This window comes from Apus apus, chromosome 4 (genome assembly GCF_020740795.1).
Source record: "Apus apus isolate bApuApu2 chromosome 4, bApuApu2.pri.cur, whole genome shotgun sequence".
NCBI classification, from domain to species: Eukaryota; Metazoa; Chordata; class Aves; order Apodiformes; family Apodidae; genus Apus; species Apus apus.
In genome coordinates this window covers 115158013-115174583 of record NC_067285.1, presented here as the reverse complement: position 1 = coordinate 115174583, position 16571 = coordinate 115158013, and the positions used below count along the sequence as shown (strand labels likewise).

Here is a 16571-nt window from a genome sequence, read left to right as displayed (position 1 = left end):
CCTTTGGGGTCTTGTTGGGGGGGGGGTGGTCCCCGCTTTGTGGGAAGCCAAGAGCAATTCATGCCCCCCCCCCCTTACAGGGCCCAGAGCCCCCTTGTCCCTTTTGGGGTGCTCACACACCGTTTTCTTAGGGACCCCATGGGGGGTTCTCCCCTGCCCTTGCTTCGGGGGGGGGGTGTGTGTGTGTGTGTGTCAGCCCCCAGGCCCCCATTCGGGGGGGGTTCCCCAGGCCCTGGCAAGGGGGGGTCTCCCGCATCCAGCGGCCACCGCGGCCGTTCCCCTTTAAGAGAGGCGGGCACCGGGCGGGGGCGGGGGGCACAGGGAAAGGGGGGGATGGGGGGTCAGAGAGGGGGTGTTCAGCGGGCGGGAGGCGGCCGGGCCGGGATGGGACGATGCTCCGCGTCTTCATCCTCCACGCGGAAAACGTCCGCACCCCCGACGCGGACATCAGCGATGCCTACTGCTCCGCCGGCTTCGGAGGTGAGGGGCTGCAAAAGGGGGGGCTGGGGGGGGCTCTTGGGGGTGCCGAGGGGGTTGTGCCGGCTGTCTGGGGGAGGGCGTGGGGGGGTTTTGCACCGGGCTCTGTCCCGGCGGCGGGGCCGGGGGTCCTGCCTCTCCAGCCCCCCGGCCCATCCCTCCCCTCCCCGCAACCCTGTGCGTTGTCTCCCCCAGCCCCACTTTGGGTCCTGCCCCCACCCCGTGGGTGCCTGGGGAGCCCCCTGATTCCCCCCCCCATCCCCCCCTTGTTTCCTTACCGGGGTGGGGGCAGGCGATGCCGAAGCGGGGGGGCTGGGGGGACATTGCTGAGCGGTGACAGCGCAGCCCGGGCTATTTCTGGCCTCGCCCGGCTCTGGAGGTTTGCGGGGGGGGGGGGGGGGGCGGCCAGCACACCTCCTTCCCTGCTGGCTGAGGGGGGTCTGGGGCCGCCCCAGGGGGGGTGACGGGGCCGGTTGTGTGTCGGGGAGCTGCCAGCCCCCCCCCCCACTTCGCCTCCCCCACCTACTGCTGCGCCCCAACAGCCCCGCTCACCGCCCCCCAGCCCTCCCGAGCCGTGTCCTTCGGCCAGGGTTTGATTCTGGGCCCCCCTGGCTGCACCCCCTGTCCACCGTGTCCCCCCCCCCAAAACCTGGGGCTGGGCAGGGCCCAGGGGGGCTGTGCTGGGCCCCCCACAGGTCCCCCCCGGTCCCTTGGGCGGTGACAATGACCGCGGGGGAAGCAGCCCGTGACCTCCCAGGGCCCACCCAGTGCCGGCCCGGACCCCAAGCCCCCGCCCGCAGGGGCTGGCAGGGGCCGGGGGGCAGCGGGGGACCCGGCCCAGCCGGTGCGCAGAGCTCCGGGCTGAGGCAGCAGCTTTTGGGGCTTGCTGGGGTGAGCAGAAGTGACGCCGCGTGCGGCTCCCGTCCTCCCGCCTGGCTCCTGCTGGGCTCTGCGGCTGCGGGGAGGGACCTTCCTGGTGCCACCAAGGTCCCTGTCCCCCTGTCTCTGTGTCCATGTGGTCACAGCCCTGGGGGCTGAGCAGCAGCTTCTTCCTTCCCGGGTGTCCTTGTCCTGGCCGGCTGGCAGGGTCCCGGTGCTGCGGCGTCTCCAGGGTCCTGCGTGTGTGACTTCCCTGGGCTGTGTCCCGCTGCTCTGGAATCCCCAGTGGTGTTTCATCCCCAGGATCTGCTCCCCAGGCCCTCGGTCACCTCCAGCTCAGGGCACCCCCGTGTTCCTCAGGGCCTGCAGCGCCCTGAGTCCCGGTGATTCGCCATCCCCAGGCCCGAGGGGGTTTCATTCCCCATCCCAGGAGCTTGCAACACTTCTGGATCCCAGAGCTCAGGCATCTTCAGGGCTCTAGCACCCCTGGATCCCAGGGATTTACCATCCTTGGGTCCTGGTGGCTTCTTTACCATCCCTGGGGGTTGCAGCAGCCCCAGATCCTGGTGCTCCAGCATCCCTGGGGCTCACAGCATTCCTGGATCCTGGGGCTTGGGCACCCTCAGGGCTCGAAGCACCCCTGGATCCCAGGGATTTATTCACCATCCTTGGGACTCACCAGCATCACTGGATCGTGGTGCTTGGGCACGTCCGGAGCTCGCAGCATCCCCAGATCCCGGTGGTTTATTTACCACCCCGGGAGCTCTCGGCATCCCTACTTCCCGTCTCCTTTCGACATTCCCAGAGCTCCAAACATCCCGGATCCTGCAAGCTCCGGAGCTGCCACGCCGAGGCGCTTCTTGTCCCATCCCGGCCACCTCCTCCAACCCTCCGGGAAGGGCCGGGACGTTAGGAAAAGGGGAAGCGGGGGGGGGGGACACGGGACGGATCCTACCAGGAGCCCATCCCATCTTGGCTTCACCTTACTCTGCTCCATCGCCCAACCATGCTCCGCTGTTTGCTCCAACGTGCCACTCACCTCCCCAGTTTGGACAAAAGGGACAAGCAAAGCGATCCCGTGGCCAGCTTGACTTTCCGAGGTGAGGGGGACCCCAAAGCTGGGATATCTGGACTATTTTTACAGCCCCCCCCCCCCCCCACCTTCCAGCAAAGCCCGACTTTTGAGGGGCACCCGGCCAGGACATACGTCCTGGCCGGGTGCCCCTCAAAAGTCGGGCTTTGCTAAACTTATCCTAAATCCCTACAAAATTCCCTAAGCTTCTCCTAAATCCTTGCACCTCCTCCCACCCCCTCCTCCATCCCCACCCTCTGCTGCCTCCCTCTTCCAGGCTCACACACATCCTACTGGCATCTCCAAGGATCCCTGGTGGGGGGCTGGGAATTTTATCCCCTTTTCTTCCATGATTTTCCTTTTTTTGGGGGGGCAACAGTAAGGAATTATTTCTTTTCCCCAGGGTGGGGGGCACTTGGGGACAGGCATTTCATGCTGCCACCCGGGGTCGTGGTGAGTGATGGGGCAAAGAAGCAGGACCTGGCTTTGCAGGTTGCACTGGGTTGCTCTTGTGCTTTGCTCTCATGGAGGTATTTTAATTGCACCTAGGGGCTTGATGAGGATAACCCCTTATCTAGGGGGGTATCCCGTGGGAAGGGGGTCCCAGAGGATGGAGGTCATGAGGAGGCAGCTGCTGCCTTTGCACCTCGAAAGAGTTTTTACTGGAGGATGTTTCCTATCTATTAATGACTATTTTTTTTTTTCCTCTGGCTGCCTCTTCCTGGCGGTGGAAAATGTCCATTTTTAGAAAAAACCAAACCCAAACAAAACAAAAAAAGAAGAGGAAAGGGATGAGTGGTTTCTGACCCAACCTTTCCTGTGCTGCTCCTGGCTCCCTCCCCCTCCCCAGCCCTGGGGACCCCTCGTGTGCTCATCCCGCGGCGGGTGCTGGGCTGGGACGGGCTCCGTCCACCCGCCCGATCCCGCTGCTGGGAGCGGAATTCCAGGATCTCTGCTCCACGGACACACGCTGGGAGCAGGGGATCAGATTTCCCAGCGAGGTGTTTGACATTGTCCAGAGGTGCCTTGTGTGTGTGTGGGGAGGGTGGCAGCCCTGCCCCCCTCCCGGGTCCCTCCCGGGTCCCTCCCGGGCCGTGGAGCAGAGACCCCGCTTTAAACCGGCCACGGGCAAAGATTCATTTCGCCACGTTTGTAAACCCAACAAACGACCCCCCCACCCCACCCCAAGAGGCTGGGGGCTCCTTGCCAGCCCCTCGGGCCGTGTCCCCAGCCCCGGGGGACCCAGATTCCGTGTCCCTGCCGGTGTCCCCGGGGCTGAGTCACCGCTATTGTTCGGCTCTTCCTTTTCCTCTTCCCCCTCCGGGACCAGGGATGAGTGATTTTATTTTCGGTGCCTGCTTTTCAGTGTGACACCAAGGTCGTGGTGTCGGGGTTGGATTCCCGCCCCACCTCCCCCCCCTCCCGGCACCGGGGCTCCTCAGGATGTCGGTCTTGGGCTGCTTGGAGTTGCTCCTGAGGCCGGGGGCCGGTGTCCCCGTCCCCATTGTTGGGGGGTGTCAGTGTCCCAGCCCCCCCCGCTGGGTGTGCCAGCTTCTCGCTGCTGTCCCAGGGTCCCCTCTGGGACTCTGCTGAGGTTTGGGTGGAGGGAGGAGGATGTCTGGGTCACCCGTGACACCTTCCAGCCCCTAAAACCCACCCAGCAGTGTCTGGGAGCCTCCTCCCTGCCCTTCTCCCAGGGAAACTGAGGCACAGAGCATGGAGGTGACCTACCTGGGCTTTTCCAGCAAGGCTCATGCTGGGGCTGGAAGGAGAGTCCTGAGCCTCATCTGTGCCCACCATGGCCCAGCCTGTCTGCAAGGAGTGGGGCCTGATCCTGCTCCGGGGAGCTCTGGACCCTCCCATGCATGGCTGGGGGGGGGACACAACAGAATGTTGGGGTCTTTCCCTGCAGTTTGGCAGAGAAGCTGGTCTGACCCAGGTGTGTTGCTCCCTGCAGGTGTGAAGAAGAAGACTAAAGTCATCAAGAACAATATCAACCCTGTCTGGAATGAGGTGAGTGTGTCCTTGCTCTGGTCTCTAACTCTGTCCCTGCAGGGGGCAGCCTGGGCATGGGGGGTGCCCAGCAAGATGCCCCAAGGGGGCCTGGTGATCATAGAATCACAGGCTGGTTTGGGTGGGAGGGGACCTTCAAGATCATCTAGTTCCAGCCCCCCTGCATGGGCAGGGACACCTCCCAGCAGCCCAGGTTGCTCCAAGCCCCATCCAACCTGCCCTTCAACACTGCCAGGGATGGGGCAGCCACAGCTTCTCTGGGCAACCTGGGCCAGGGTCTCACCTCCCTCACAGGAGGGAATTCCTCCCTCAGATCCCACCTCCACCTCCCCTCTTCCAGTTTTGCTCCATCCCCCCTCATCCCATCCCTCCCTGCCCTTGTCCCAAGTCCCTCCCCAACATGATGCCACCCCACAGAGGGTTTGGGGACAGTCCCCATCCTTGGCAGCTTCACATCCCAAATTCCCAGCACTGGCCTGGGAGGAGCAGGACTGAGCTGGCTCAGGACCCACCTTTGCTCCAGCCTCTTCCTCTCCCATCAAGATCTTATCAGGGCCCTGCACACACTTTAGAAGAAACGGTTTAAAAATATTTACAGCTCAAGTGGAAAAAAATGGTGCTCTATTCATCAGCCTGGCCCGGGAGAGGGTTGTTTTTTTTTTTCCCAGCACCTTCTACCTTCTAACCCTGACCTGTGCTTTCATGGCTCAAAATGAAGGAAAACAAGGGTTTTTGGGGAGCAAACCAACCCTGTTTCGGTGCAGGGATGTTGTGAACCAGGTCCCATCATTTTCTTGTTCACCTTTAATTAATGCCAAGGGAAAAGCCTTTGCCCGGGGTGTGTTTTTAATGTGGGTCAGCTGGGAAATTTTGCTGGGGTCATGGCTGGTGTCAGGGCTTGTGCTGCTGGTGCTGAGATTGTAGAATCATGGAATGCCAGGTGGGAAGGGGCCTCAAGGGTCACCTGGTCCAACCTTTCCAGGTCCTCCTCGTGTCTGATCAGCACCTTGTCCAGCTGAGACCTGGCACTGACCCGTGGGGGGGGATCCACCACTTCCCTTGGGAGACTCTTCCAGCGTCTCACTGTCCTGCTGGTGAAACGTTTACCTCTCGTGTCCAGCGGGAACCTCCCCAGGAATCACGTCTGCCCATCACCCCTGGGCTTTTCCCTGGGGCTCCCGGTAAACAGGGGGGGGCTCCGTCCTCTTGGTAGCGAGAAGGTGACATGGGTCCTGGGGTTTTGGTTTTCCACCTCCCAGAGTGGAAAGCAGGAACAAAAGTGTGTTTATGTAGCTGACGGGTGGTGGTGTGAGCACCAGGGCGCTGATCCTGGCTCCTTTCTCCTCCCCTCCAGGGCTTCGAGTGGGACCTGAAGGGAACTCCCCTGGACCCGGGCGCCGAGCTCACCGTCGTTGTGAAAGATCATGAGACCGTGGGGAGAAACCGGTGGGAGAAGCTTGGGGTGCTGGGCAGCAGCCCCACTGCCCCCCCCAGCACCAGGGGGCTGGGATGGGCAGCCAGGGGGGGGTTCCAGCTCCCCCCAGGCTCGGCGGGACGTTCCCCAGCTGCCCTGAGCAGCGGGGGAGGCTGGTGGGAGGGCAGAGCCACGTTTTTTGGGCTGCTTGGCTCGACGTCCGGGCGAGCAAACCCGAGGTCTGAGGGCAGGGGAGCACACAGGGAGGTTTGTGTGGCAGCGGCGCCACCGGGCCCCGCTGACATCCCGGGCGTTTGGCTGGGAAGGCCTGAGCTGGTGGCCAAGGTTCCTTCCCCAGGCACGGAGCTGGGAAGGGCAGTGGTGGCCAAACCAGCCGCAGCCTTTTCCTTCCTCGCGGCAGCTCCCGGTGAGCCCAGGCTCCTGGGCTGGGGTCTCCATTCCTGCGGTGGCTGCGTGGGGAAGGAGGAGGAGAACCAGGGTGTCCTGCCGTGGGACACCCAGCCCGGCCACCCCACATCTGGGGCTGCTTTGGCAGGGATGCTGCTGGCACAGGGACTTAAAATCCAGGAAGTCGTTTATTTTTGGGCAGCGGAAGGTGGGATGGGGGGGGGGGGGGGGACGGCCCCGGTGTGGAGGATCCTGCTCTCAGGGCTGGAGCTGGTGCTGGATTTGCTCTGGGGCTGGAGGCCAAGGGAGGTGGAGGTTGGGGCTGGTCCAGCTCGATGGCCTCGTGGGTCTCCATAAATAGCGAGAGGAGGGTGGGAGCAGGGTCCCAGCTCCTGGCACAGGGAGATGGTTTCTGCCACCGTGGGAGCAGCTGCTTGGCTGCGACCTGCAGGGGCTGTGATGGTCCCTGAGTGGTCACCTCTCCATGGGGGCATCTTTACCTTCCCTTGGGAGAAAAATACCAACCTGCCTGGACAATGCAAACAGCAAACAGGGCAATTAATAGTGACAGGCAATTAAAGTCCTGTCTCGGGCTGCAAGTGCTGTATGAAACCCCAGAATCACAGGGTGGTTTTCAGTGGAAAGGGACCTTAAAGCTCATCCAGTCCCACCCCTGCATGGGCAGGGACACCTCCCACCAGCCCAGGCTGCTCCAAGCCCCATCCAACCTGCCCTTCAACACTGCCAGGGATGGGGCAGCCACAGCTTCCCTGGGCACCCTGGGCCAGGGTCTCCCCACCCTCACAGGGAAGGATTTCTTCCTCATATCCAATCTAAATCTCCTCTCTTTCAGATTAAAACTGTTTGCCCTCGTCCCATCCCTCCCTGCCCTTGTCCCAAGCCCCTCCCCAGCTTTCCTGGAGCCCCTTCAGGCACTGGAAGGTGCTCTCAGGTCTCCCTGGAGCCTTCTCTTCTCCAGGCTGAACACCCCAACTCTCCCAGCCTGTCTCCAGAGCAGAGCTGCTCCAGCCCTCCCAGCATCTCTGGGGCCTCCTCTGGCCTCTCTCCAGCATCTCCCTGTCCTTCTGGTGCTGGGGACCCTAGAGCTGTTCCCAGCCCTGCAGGGGTCTCAGCAGAGCAGAGGGGACAATCCCCTCCCTGGCCCTGCTGGTCACACTGCTGGTGACACAGCCCAGGACAGGGTTGGTTTCTGGGTTCCAGGTCATGTTGAGCTTCTCCTCACCCAACACCCGCAGGTCCTTCTCTTCAAGGCTGCTCTCCATCCATTCTCCACCCAGCCTGGGTTTATTGGGATGATCACACTTTCAGGACAGTCCCCAGTGGCTTGAGGGCTTCCTTGGCTCTGGGCGGGGAGGAGCTGGGCAGCTGCACTGGGTCTACTCTCCAGTCAGCCCTGGTCTATGGGGAAACCAGCTCTGCTGGCTGGGGTGGGAGGTGGCCCTTAGCAAGAGGGCTGAGCTCCAGGGAGATGCTGAAACTGCGGAGGGGAATATCACATTTTTGGTGGTTTGGAATCCTCCAGGATGATGGTGGCACCAGCCTCCCCCACCAGCTTTGGGATCACTCACCTCCAGTGAAGACCCCAACCCCTCATGTCTCTGTTTGCTCCATTGGCAAAGAAAAGCCCTTCAGAGCTTTGGTTTATGGCTCCTGATTCCTCAGTGTGGACTTTCAGGTCCTTTTCCTTGATAAAAAGGGGACAAAAAGGGGTCCTTTGCCCTCCTGACCCCCCGTTGCTCTTCACCCCCAGGTTTTTGGGAGAAGCCCGAGTGCCCCTGCGAGATGTCCTCTCCTCCCCCAGCCTGGCAGCCTCCTACAACCTCCCCTTGCTGGACACCAAGAAGCAGAGCACAGGGGTGAGTCCTTGCCTGGGGACCAGCCTGAGCAATGTCCCTGCCAGTTGCAGCTCCCTTTTGGAGACCAGCTGTCCCATCCTGGGCTCTCTGGCTTTGAGATGTACCTTTCAAGGAGTGAACCCAGCAGCTTGGGGATGGGTCAAACCTCTTTGCAGGGCAGAGGCTGGCAGGGCCTGGAGCCTGTGCACCCATGGGTGGGGATGTCCACACAGGGTGGGCTCTGTGGGGGGCAGTGGGGACACTCCTCCCTGCTCCCCTCTACTGGACCCTGTCCCTTGGCTTCTCCCTCCCTCTTCCCTCCTGGTGGCTGCAGCATCTTGCCCTGGCTCAGCCCATCCTGGTTCTGCCATCTGGTGGGATGGGGACTGGATGGGTCACCCTGCTGGGACCCCACACATCCCTGGTGATCCTGCCCTGTCCCTTTTTCCCAGCACTTCCCAGGTTCCACCACTTCAGCTGCATCCAGCCGTGGCCCCAGCTCTGGGGCTCAGGCATTTCTGGGCCCCCATTTAATGGTTGTTTCCTGTTTTCCAGGCTTTCCTTGTCCTCCAAGTGTCCTACATCCCTCCACCAGGAGCTGTCCCCCTCTTCCCTCCCCCAGCCCCCCCGGAGCCAGCACCAGCTGCTTCTGAGCCCGACACAGTCACTGGTAACCAGGAACCCTCACGTGTAGCACCAGGGGGGACGTGTCCCCTGAAGCACCACGTTCTTCCCAGCCAGACCCCTCACCCCGTGGTCCCACCTTGCCCTCGTCTTCCACCTCCTTTCTCGCCCTTTGCAGAGACTGCTGGAGAGGAGGAGATGGAAGAGCAGGTGCCAACGGGGGATGAGAGAGAGCCCTCCTCCTCCTCAGGGCCACCAGGCTCCGAGCCCCCCTCGCTGCCCCACAAGCCCCCCCTGCACCACGTCCAGGGGCTGAAGCGGAGGAGAAGCTCACCCAAAAAACCTCTGTCCAACAAGCCTCAGGACTTCCAGGTGAGACCAGGCTGGTGCAGATCAGCTGCTCCCCTTGAACCCACCTGCTCCCCAGCTTGTCCCTACGATGGGGGTCCATCACCTGAGAGGTGCCACCCCGAGGTGCCCATCCCAGGGTAGGACCAACCTGGTGACTCTTTTCTCTCCTCTCCCTCCTGTCCCAGATCAGGGTGAGGGTCATCGAGGCCCGGCAGCTCCCTGGGGTCAACATCAGGCCCGTGGTGAAGGTGACAGCTGCTGGGCAGACCAAGAGGACCAGGATACGCAAAGGCAACAGCCCCTTCTTCGATGAGGTGAGGGGGGGTCTGTGCTCCAGCTGTGCCTGGGGGTGCCAGGAGAGGCTTGGGAGTGTTACGGGTTGGGGTCCCAGGTGATGCAGACCAGAGGCTGGGATGTGGCCGTGGGAACTGCAATGGGAAAGAAGCTCAAGGCAGCAGCTGGGAGCCCTTCAGCAGGTCCAGCTTCCCATGTCTTTGTGCAAGGCTCGTCTCGATCACCTTCCTGAGGTGCCTCATGTCCCAGAGCCACCCGTGGCATGTCCTGGGCAGGGGTGGGCAAAGCAGCTGGGTGTGCTGGATGGACACGCTCAGACAACTTGTCCCCAGCCCTGTCCCCGACACAGGTGCTCCAACCCTGCTGCTTGGGATGTCCTCAAATCCTGATGCAACCTGCCCCTGTGCTTTATTTGGGCCCCCCCCAGGAGAGCTGGTCTAGATGGGCTTTTGTGAACCAGCCCAGCTCAAGCAAACTGGGGAATGTTGTTCATTGGGGGGCACAAAAGTCACCCAGTGGAGCCCCTCTGGGAGACTGCTCCTATGAATTGGGTGGGATCCTTCTGGACAGGAGGGGAAAAGGCTCCAGCCTGTGGAGCGAGGGGCATGGGAGAGGCTGGGGGGTGGGGCAGACCCCTGCCTTGCCCCCTCACCCCTCTTTCCTACAGACCTTCTTCTTCAATGTCTTCGAGTCGCCAGCCGAGCTGTTCGACGTGCCCATCTTCATCAAGGTGAGCTCCAGCCAATCTCACCTGGGGCCATGCTCGGGGCTGTCACCCCGTCCTCCTCCCTGTGGCACCCAGGGGAAACATCCCCCTGTTTCCCAGGGCATCCTCACCCCGGGAGGCTGGGCTGGATGTACTGGTTCCCCTGATTTTCCTCCCACAGGTGGTGGATTCTCGGTCCTTCCGGACGGACTCGCTGCTCGGGGAGTTTCGGGTAAGGTCACCCTCCCTGCCCTGCTCTTCCCCCTGGCCCCCAGGGGATGGACACTGATGCTGCTTTTCATTCCACAGATGGATGTTGAGACCATTTACTCAGAGCCAAGTGAGTCCAGCGGGTGGTTGGGGTCTGGGCCAGGGTCACCTCCTGGGGGGAGGTTGCTCTGGGAAACCCTTTATTTGTAGCCCAAAAGTAGGAAATACACCCCCCCAACCTTCCCATAAATAGGAACCCAGATGTGTCCCTTTATCCATCACCACCCCCATCTCTCCCCCTTTCCCCAAACATTAGTCCTTGAGGCTTTCAAATCATCGTGTTGTTGTTGTTTTTTTATCTTCAGCCCTGCTTGTTATTTTGTCTTTTATTTTATCTCAAAGATAATTTTATCATAAAGATAAATTCCCTGCCCTGACCTCTGCAGAGAAAAGCTTGGTAATTTTAGCTGGAAACAGTTAAGACCCACAAGGCAAATCTCTTTAAGTTCAGGTCAGTCCTGAAGTGGTCGGGCAGTTGGCCAACTGAATCATGGAGTCATAGTCATGGGATGGTTTGGGTTGGAAGGGGCCTCAGAGCTCCTCCAGTCCCCCCCCTGCCATGGGCAGGGACACCTCCCAGCAGCCCAGGCTGCTCCAAGCCCCATCCAACCTGCCCTTCAACACTGCCAGGGATGGGGCAGCCACAGCTTCCCTGGGCAACCTGGGCCAGGGGCTCAGTGATCATGGAATCATTTAGATTGGAAAAGACTTTTAAGATTATCAAGTCCAACTGTAAACCTCTCCCTTTCCCTCTCCCCTTCCCTCTCCCCTTCCCTCTTCCCTCTTTCCTTCTCTCTTTCCTTCCTTGCTTCCTTCCCTCCCTCTCCCCTTCCCTCTCCCCTTCCCTCTCCCCTTCCCTGTCCCCTTCCTTCTTCCCTCTCTTCCTCTTTCTTCTCTCCTCCTCTCTCCCCTCCTCTCCTCACACAGTATTTATGACAAAAAGCCCACCCAGCAGCAGCCTTGAAGGCATCTCCCTGCGTGTCTGAGGACCAGCCCATGAGTCTCCATCTCTTCTCTCCCCTAGAACACGCTCTCCTCAGGAAGTGGCTGTTGCTCTCTGACCCAGAGGACTTCTCAGCAGGGGCCAAGGGCTACCTGAAAGTCAGTCTCTTTGTGCTGGGGCCTGGAGATGAAGCTCCTGTGAGTATTGCCCCAGCCATGATGTAGGGACCTTCCAACCTTGGTAGTCCACTGCTCTGGGCCATAAAACCCCACACCTCTTCCCAGGGAAGCTGCAGCTTTGATCTTTCTTTCTGGGCCAAGGTGCTGGATTGGGGGGTTTTGTTACTCATCTCAGGACTTTTGGGAAGCTTGGTGGTGTTTTCCAGGAAAGATGGAGCTTCGAGCAGCCTGGCCTAGTGGGAGGTGTCCCTGTCTGTAGCAGGGGGGTTGGAACTAGATGAGCTTTAAGGTCCCTTCCAATCTAAACCAAGCGATTCCTCTTGTCCTGTTTTCCTGCAGCTGGAGAAGAAGGAGGTCTCTGAAGACAAGGAGGACATTGAGGGCAACCTCCTGCGCCCCACGGGGGTCACCCTGCGAGGGGCTCATTTCTGCCTGAAAATCTTCAAAGCTGAAGACTTGCCCCAGAGTAAGTGGTTCCTTTGCTGGGCTGGACCACGAGTTGCGACGTGCTGGGGAGGGAGGAGGACACCAAGATGTGCTGGGGGATGTATCTCTTGTTGGTGCAAAATGGCTTAACCCTCCTGCCCATCTCCACCTGGCTCACTGGAGATGTGCAGCCTGGCTCTCTGGGGCCACCTGGACACCGGGTTCTTCCATGAGCTTTCAGCACCTCCTTTCTCTTCCAGTGGATGATGCTGTCATGGACAATGTCAGGCAGATCTTTGGCTTTGAGAGCAACAAGAAGAACCTGGTGGATCCCTTCGTGGAAGTCAGCTTTGCAGGCAAGACGGTGCGTGGCTGGAGCAGGGCAGCCCCCCTGGCTCCCCCAGGGCTGGGGTGAGGGAGCTGCCCAGGGAAAATCTGGTCCTGGCATGGGGAAAGCTGGGGCCTTTTCTTCCCTGAAACTCTGAAGAAGAGAAGGCTCCAGGGAGACCTGAGAGCACCTTCCAGTGCCTGAAGGGGCTCCAGGAAAGCTGGGGAGGGGCTTTGGACAGGGGCAGGAGGGATGGGAGCAGGGGGAAGGGTTTCCAGCTGGCAGAGAGAGCTGGAGCTGAGATGTGAGGGAGAAATTCTGGGCTATGAGGGTGGGGAGAGCCTGGCCCAGGTTGCCCAGGGAAGCTGTGGCTGCCCCATCCCTGGCAGTGTTGAAGGGCAGGTTGGATGGGGCTTGGAGCAGCCTGGGCTGCTGGGAGGTGTCCCTGCCCATGCAGGGGGGACACTGGATGATCTTTGAGGTCCCACCCAAACCACCCTGTCATCCTGTGGTTTGCAATGGCCCATCAGTCCCTGTCACTCCTCCCCCTCTGCCTTGCATCTCCCAAAGCCGGGGGCTCAGAGCAGCCCAGCCCGTGTCCCCAGCCCTGTCCCTGTGAGGGTGACACACCTGGAGCTGAGCGGGGCTGCAGGACACAGCGCCGGGGCTGCCAGGAGCAACCTCTTGGCTGAGCTCTTGCAGGTGCTGTTGTACCAGGAACGGGGGTGGAGGTGTGAGCTCCGGGGTGGTGGGGACAGAGCAGCCACCCAGGGTTGTGCTGCTCCTCTTGGCCCTGCCTGGGGTGAGCAGCTGGCTGTCCCCACACCACCGAATGTCCCCCCAGGACTAGCCAGGGTGTGGAGATGACTCTGGTGGCTTTGAAGAGCCCTGTCCTGCTCCCTTTGCTTCCCACTCCCCTCCAGCCCCACTGGCAAGGGATGTGCCCATGAGCTGCCACTCATCTTCTGATGCCCAGTGTCACTAAAAGGGCTGAGAGTGTCCCCTGCCCATAAACCTTCCTCTGGGGACAGTGCCCGGTGGGGAAAAGAAGCTGGGGACATTGTCCTGAGGGCAGGGAAGGGGCTGGAGCACCAGTCTGAGCAGGAGCAGCTGAGGGAGCTGGGGGTGTCCAGCCTGGAGCCAAGGAGGCTGAGGGGAGACCTGCTGGCTCTGCAGCTGCCTGAGAGGAGGTTGGAGCCAGGGGGGTCGGGCTCTGCTCCCCAGGAACAAGGGGTGGGACAAGAGGAACCGGCCTCAAGTTGTGCCAGGGGAGGCTGAGGTTGGATCTGGGGAACAATTCCTTCCTGGCAAGGGTTGTCAGGGCCTGGCCCAGGCTGCCCAGGGCAGGGGGGAGTCCCCATTCCTGGAGGGGTTTCAAGCCCTGGAGATGGTGCTGAGGGACATGGGGCAGTGGTGGCCTGGGCAGGGCTGGGGGAATGGTTGGACTGGAGAATCTCAAAGTTATTTTCCAACCAGAACAGCTCCATGATTTTATGATCCTGAGCAACCACAGCAGGAAGAGGGTGACTCTCTGCTGGTCCCAGGGGAAGGGGGGTGAGATCCCTGAGCAGCCCTTGGCATCTTCTGCCTCCCTGCACAGGGGGCTTTGCCCACGTGGTACCGGGCCCCACAGGGCCCCCCAGGGAAGGGGACTCTGGATTTTGGGGCACCTGGCTCTGACATTTCATCCCCCATCTCGCACCTCCAGCTCTACTCCAGGATCCTGGAGAAGAACGCCAACCCGCAGTGGAACCAGTGCCTGACCCTGCCAGCCATGGTGAGCAGGGACACCCCCCGTGTCCCCCACCCCCCACCCGCCTGGTCCCACCACCCCTCACCCCTCCTCTCCCTGCCTGTTTCCCCAGTTCCCTTCCATGTGCGAGAAGATGAGGATCCGGGTCACCGACTGGTGAGTGGAGAGAGAGGGTCTTGGGGGGGGGGTGTCTTCCTGCTGCTGCCGGTGGGGAAAGCTGAGCTGGAGGGGTGGGGACGGGCAAGGGGGGACCCCACGAGCACCCCCCAGGTCCGGGGTGTGAGGGCATCCCGGGTTGTGTTGCAGGGACCGTATGACACACAACGACGTGGTCGGCACCGCTTACCTCTGCATGTCCAAGATCTCAGCCCCGGGCGGGGAGCTGGAGGGTAAGGGGGGACAGCAGGGTGGGCTCTGGGCTGCACGGCCGGGGAGGAGCTCTGCATGCTCTGGTGCTGGTTTGGGGGACGTGGCTGCCACCCTGGGCCCTGCCAAACCGCCGGTGCACGGGGCGGGGGGACACGCGTGGGACGGTTGCTCTGTTTTCTGGTTGGACCTGGACCCTCCTGGCTTGTGGCGTGGAAGGTGGTCGGATCACCCCGAGGGGGTTGGGATGGGAGGGCTGCAGGCCGTGGTGTGCTGGAGGTTTTGCTGCCTCTCGTCCTGGTGGAGTGGAGGTGGCTGTGGTCCCCTGTGTGGTTGGCGACGGGCCATGGTGTCGCCGGTGCTGGGAGGTGCCACATCCCACCTGTGTGTGTGTCCCCACTGGTGGCTCCTCAGGTGACATTTAGGGGCTGTCAGGAGGAGGGTTCGGGTCCATCTTGTGCTGAGTGTGCTCTGTCAAGTCCCAGGGGCTTCCCAAACCACCGTGGAGATGCTGGCAGGGGCTGGTTGGGTGATGCTGACCATGTCACCTGTGCAAAGCAGGAGGGCTGGGAGCTCAGACAGGCTTGTGGGGCAGGGCTCAGGAGCAGAGTCTTCCCTAACCTGCATGAGCATCTCCTGCTGCTAATGAGCTTTGGTGGCACCTGCACCCCCATGGGACCTCCCCTCACTCTGCTCCCTTTGCTTGGTGCCCCTCTGAGGCTCTCAGGGGCCCTGCAACCCCGCGCCCCATAATGACCATCCCCATCTAGGGATGCAGGATGGGGCTGGCAGCAGCCACCAGGACACCCCCCTGGTTGGAAGCTGCATCCACGTGTCCCACAGCCCGTGTCCCCCCCAGTGCTGCCTGGCCTTGCATGCAGGTGCAGAGTTGGGGTGCAGCTCTGCTCTCCACCAGGCTGCTCGTGTATCCAGCCCCCATCTTCCCCAGTTAAAGCAGCAGCTCCTGGGCTGGTCTGGAGAGAGAGAGAGAGAGGCTGGGGAGGGAGGAGGCTGTGAGGGGTCTGCCCAGGACTGGCCCACCCCACCACTGAGACCTTCTTGACCCTGAGGAGCTGCCTGGGGCACTGTAGCTCCCACCCACCCCATGGGCCCATCCAGCTTCTGCAACAGACAGAGCTTCCTTCAGGGACTCTCAGACCCTCCCGTTTCAGACCAGTCCCACGGCCCTGGGGAGGACAATCGGGCTATTTAGAATCACTGAATCATTTAGGTTGGAAAAGCCCTTTCAGGTCATCATGTCCAACCATCACCCCAGCCCTGCCAAGGCCACCACTAACCCATGTCCCTCAGCACCACATCCACACAGCTCTGAAATCCCTCCAGGGATGGGGACTCCACCAACTCCCTCCTTTCTCTCTCTGTCTCTCCAGTGTCTGTTGGCCCACGAGAGCCTCCACCCTCCTTTCCATACCCCTCCACCCATCTCCTCTGCCCACCTTCCCTAACCTCTCTCCATCTCTTTGTGCCTCAGATGAGTTTCCTGCTCTGGCCAAGCCTCTGAAACCCGCAGACCGTACGTCCCCTCAGCCCCTTGGTTCCCATCACTGCTCAGGAATGGTTGGGCCAGTTCAGGCTCCTGCTGCCAGGGCTGGAGCACCAGCCTGGAGCTGGGGGAGCACCAGCTGTGTCACACCTTGGTGGGAAGAGGGGATGGCTCCAGCAGGGTGGGAACTGGGGGAAGGCCTCCACTGCCTTCCCCGTGGTGGGTTTGGGGTGTCCAGGTCGGGCAGTCATGTCTTTGTGGTTTAGTGCATGTTTTGTGCTGAGGCAGCTCCACAGGGAGCAGGCGGTTCAGGAGCTCAGATCCTCCAGACCCTTTCTGCCTCTTCACTGCTCCTTCTGCTTGAGGTTTCATAAAAATCTGGGCTTTGACCAACCTGGTCTAGTAAGAGGTGTCCAGGCCCATGCAGGGGGGTTGGAACGGGATGATTTTTAAGGTCCCTTCCAACCCAAACCATTAGATGATGATGATGAGACCTCATAGCAGCCTTCCAGTATCTAGAGGGAGCCTACAGGAAAGCTGGGGAGAGGCTTTTTACAAGGACTTGTAGTGAGAAGATAAGGGGGGAACGGGTTAAAACTGGAGGAGGAGAGATTTAGGTGAGACATGAGGAAGAAATTCTTCACTGTGAGGGTGGGGAGAGCCTGGCCCAGGCTGCCCAGGGAAGCTGTGGCTGCCCCATCCCTGGCA

The 16571-nt window shown here is 61.2% G+C and overlaps 1 protein-coding gene across 14 annotated transcripts in view; it reads left to right on the top strand.

The window, feature by feature from the left end:
• Positions 1–356: 356 nt before the first annotated feature.
• Positions 357–16571, top strand: part of DYSF (dysferlin) — a 98280-nt gene continuing 82065 nt past the window's right edge. For 2 of the 14 annotated variants that reach the window (XM_051617311.1, XM_051617306.1), the window contains exons 1-16: positions 357–480; positions 4386–4441; positions 5796–5887; positions 8035–8140; positions 8675–8789; positions 8922–9115; positions 9280–9408; positions 10056–10118; positions 10276–10326; positions 10404–10434; positions 11389–11504; positions 11826–11952; positions 12173–12276; positions 13949–14017; positions 14106–14149; positions 14300–14382. In XM_051617311.1, the coding sequence (XP_051473271.1) occupies positions 393–480; positions 4386–4441; positions 5796–5887; positions 8035–8140; positions 8675–8789; positions 8922–9115; positions 9280–9408; positions 10056–10118; positions 10276–10326; positions 10404–10434; positions 11389–11504; positions 11826–11952; positions 12173–12276; positions 13949–14017; positions 14106–14149; positions 14300–14382 (1468 nt within the window). In that variant the 5' untranslated portion in view covers positions 357–392. Of the gene's footprint in view, positions 481–2345; positions 2457–4385; positions 4442–5795; positions 5888–8034; positions 8141–8674; positions 9116–9279; positions 9409–10055; positions 10119–10275; positions 10327–10403; positions 10435–11388; positions 11505–11825; positions 11953–12172; positions 12277–13948; positions 14018–14105; positions 14150–14299; positions 14383–15851; positions 15894–16571 lie in introns of those variants that run through there. The other 12 variants (XM_051617307.1, XM_051617305.1, XM_051617301.1 and 9 more) reach the window with 8 other exon arrangements.